This window comes from Penaeus monodon, chromosome 29 (assembly GCF_015228065.2).
Source record: "Penaeus monodon isolate SGIC_2016 chromosome 29, NSTDA_Pmon_1, whole genome shotgun sequence".
NCBI lineage: Eukaryota > Metazoa > Arthropoda > Malacostraca > Decapoda > Penaeidae > Penaeus > Penaeus monodon.
The window spans coordinates 9,696,972-9,697,769 of record NC_051414.1 but is presented as its reverse complement, the minus strand read 5'-3'; the positions used below and the strand labels follow the sequence as shown (position 1 = coordinate 9,697,769).

General features: G+C 46.1%; 1 protein-coding gene across 1 annotated transcript in view; it reads left to right on the top strand.

Moving 5' to 3' along the window:
• LOC119591727 (balbiani ring protein 3-like) overlaps positions 1 to 798 on the top strand; it is a gene marked incomplete in the record, with an annotated part of 83,966 nt that overhangs the window by 66,642 nt on the left and 16,526 nt on the right. Inside the window, 2 exon segments of the mRNA XM_037940476.1 lie at positions 25 to 298; positions 474 to 710. Of these exon segments, the coding sequence (XP_037796404.1) occupies positions 25 to 298; positions 474 to 710 (511 nt within the window).

The window sequence follows — 798 nt, the reverse complement described above, 5'->3', positions numbered from 1 at the left end:
AAGACTTATTTTCTGTATCTCCAGAATGCACTGCACAGCCCAATTGCACTGCTCAAAGGGGAGTTTGCAAGCAAACTTGCGCACAAGGCGAAACGGAAATTAACAACGGATGTTCAGGCACCGGTTGCAAATGTTGCTCTCCTCCTCCTGCTACCTGCCCTGCCACATCCACATGCCAGGGAAAGTGTGTGGATTCCAGGCAGTGTGATGACGTTCTAACAGGTTCAACCTGTAATGGAGCAAATTGTGTCTGTTGCCGCGGTGAGTTGTACACACAGCCCAAATATATAGCACATTTGTAATACTTTCCAACACTAATACCACTTTCTCAACTACAATTCGTCCTCTCTCTGAGGCATCGTCGAAACGTCGTCGAAACGTTCTCTTTCGTCTGTTTCAACAACGGATGTTCAGCCTTCGGTTGCAAATGTTGATATCCTCCTGCAGCATGCTCTGCCACATCCACATGCTAGGGACATTGTGATAAAGTTATACCAAGTTCAACCTTTAATGGAGCAGATTGTGTCTGTTGCCTGTTTGAGTCACACAGCCGTATATATGACATACCCACGACACTCTCAAACATTAGTATCACTCATAAGTCCTCTCTTTAAAGCTGCGTTGAAATCTGCTCGAAATGGTCGTTTGCAGGAATTGACAGAGTTGTGTCCAAAGATTCCGATATTCCAAGATGCATATGCCACAGCTGCGTGACTTGAGTAATGGTTACCCACCGTCACACTGTACCTTGTAGCGTACAGGCAGCTCATCAGCCAATGGCAGCAGCTGGATGCTATA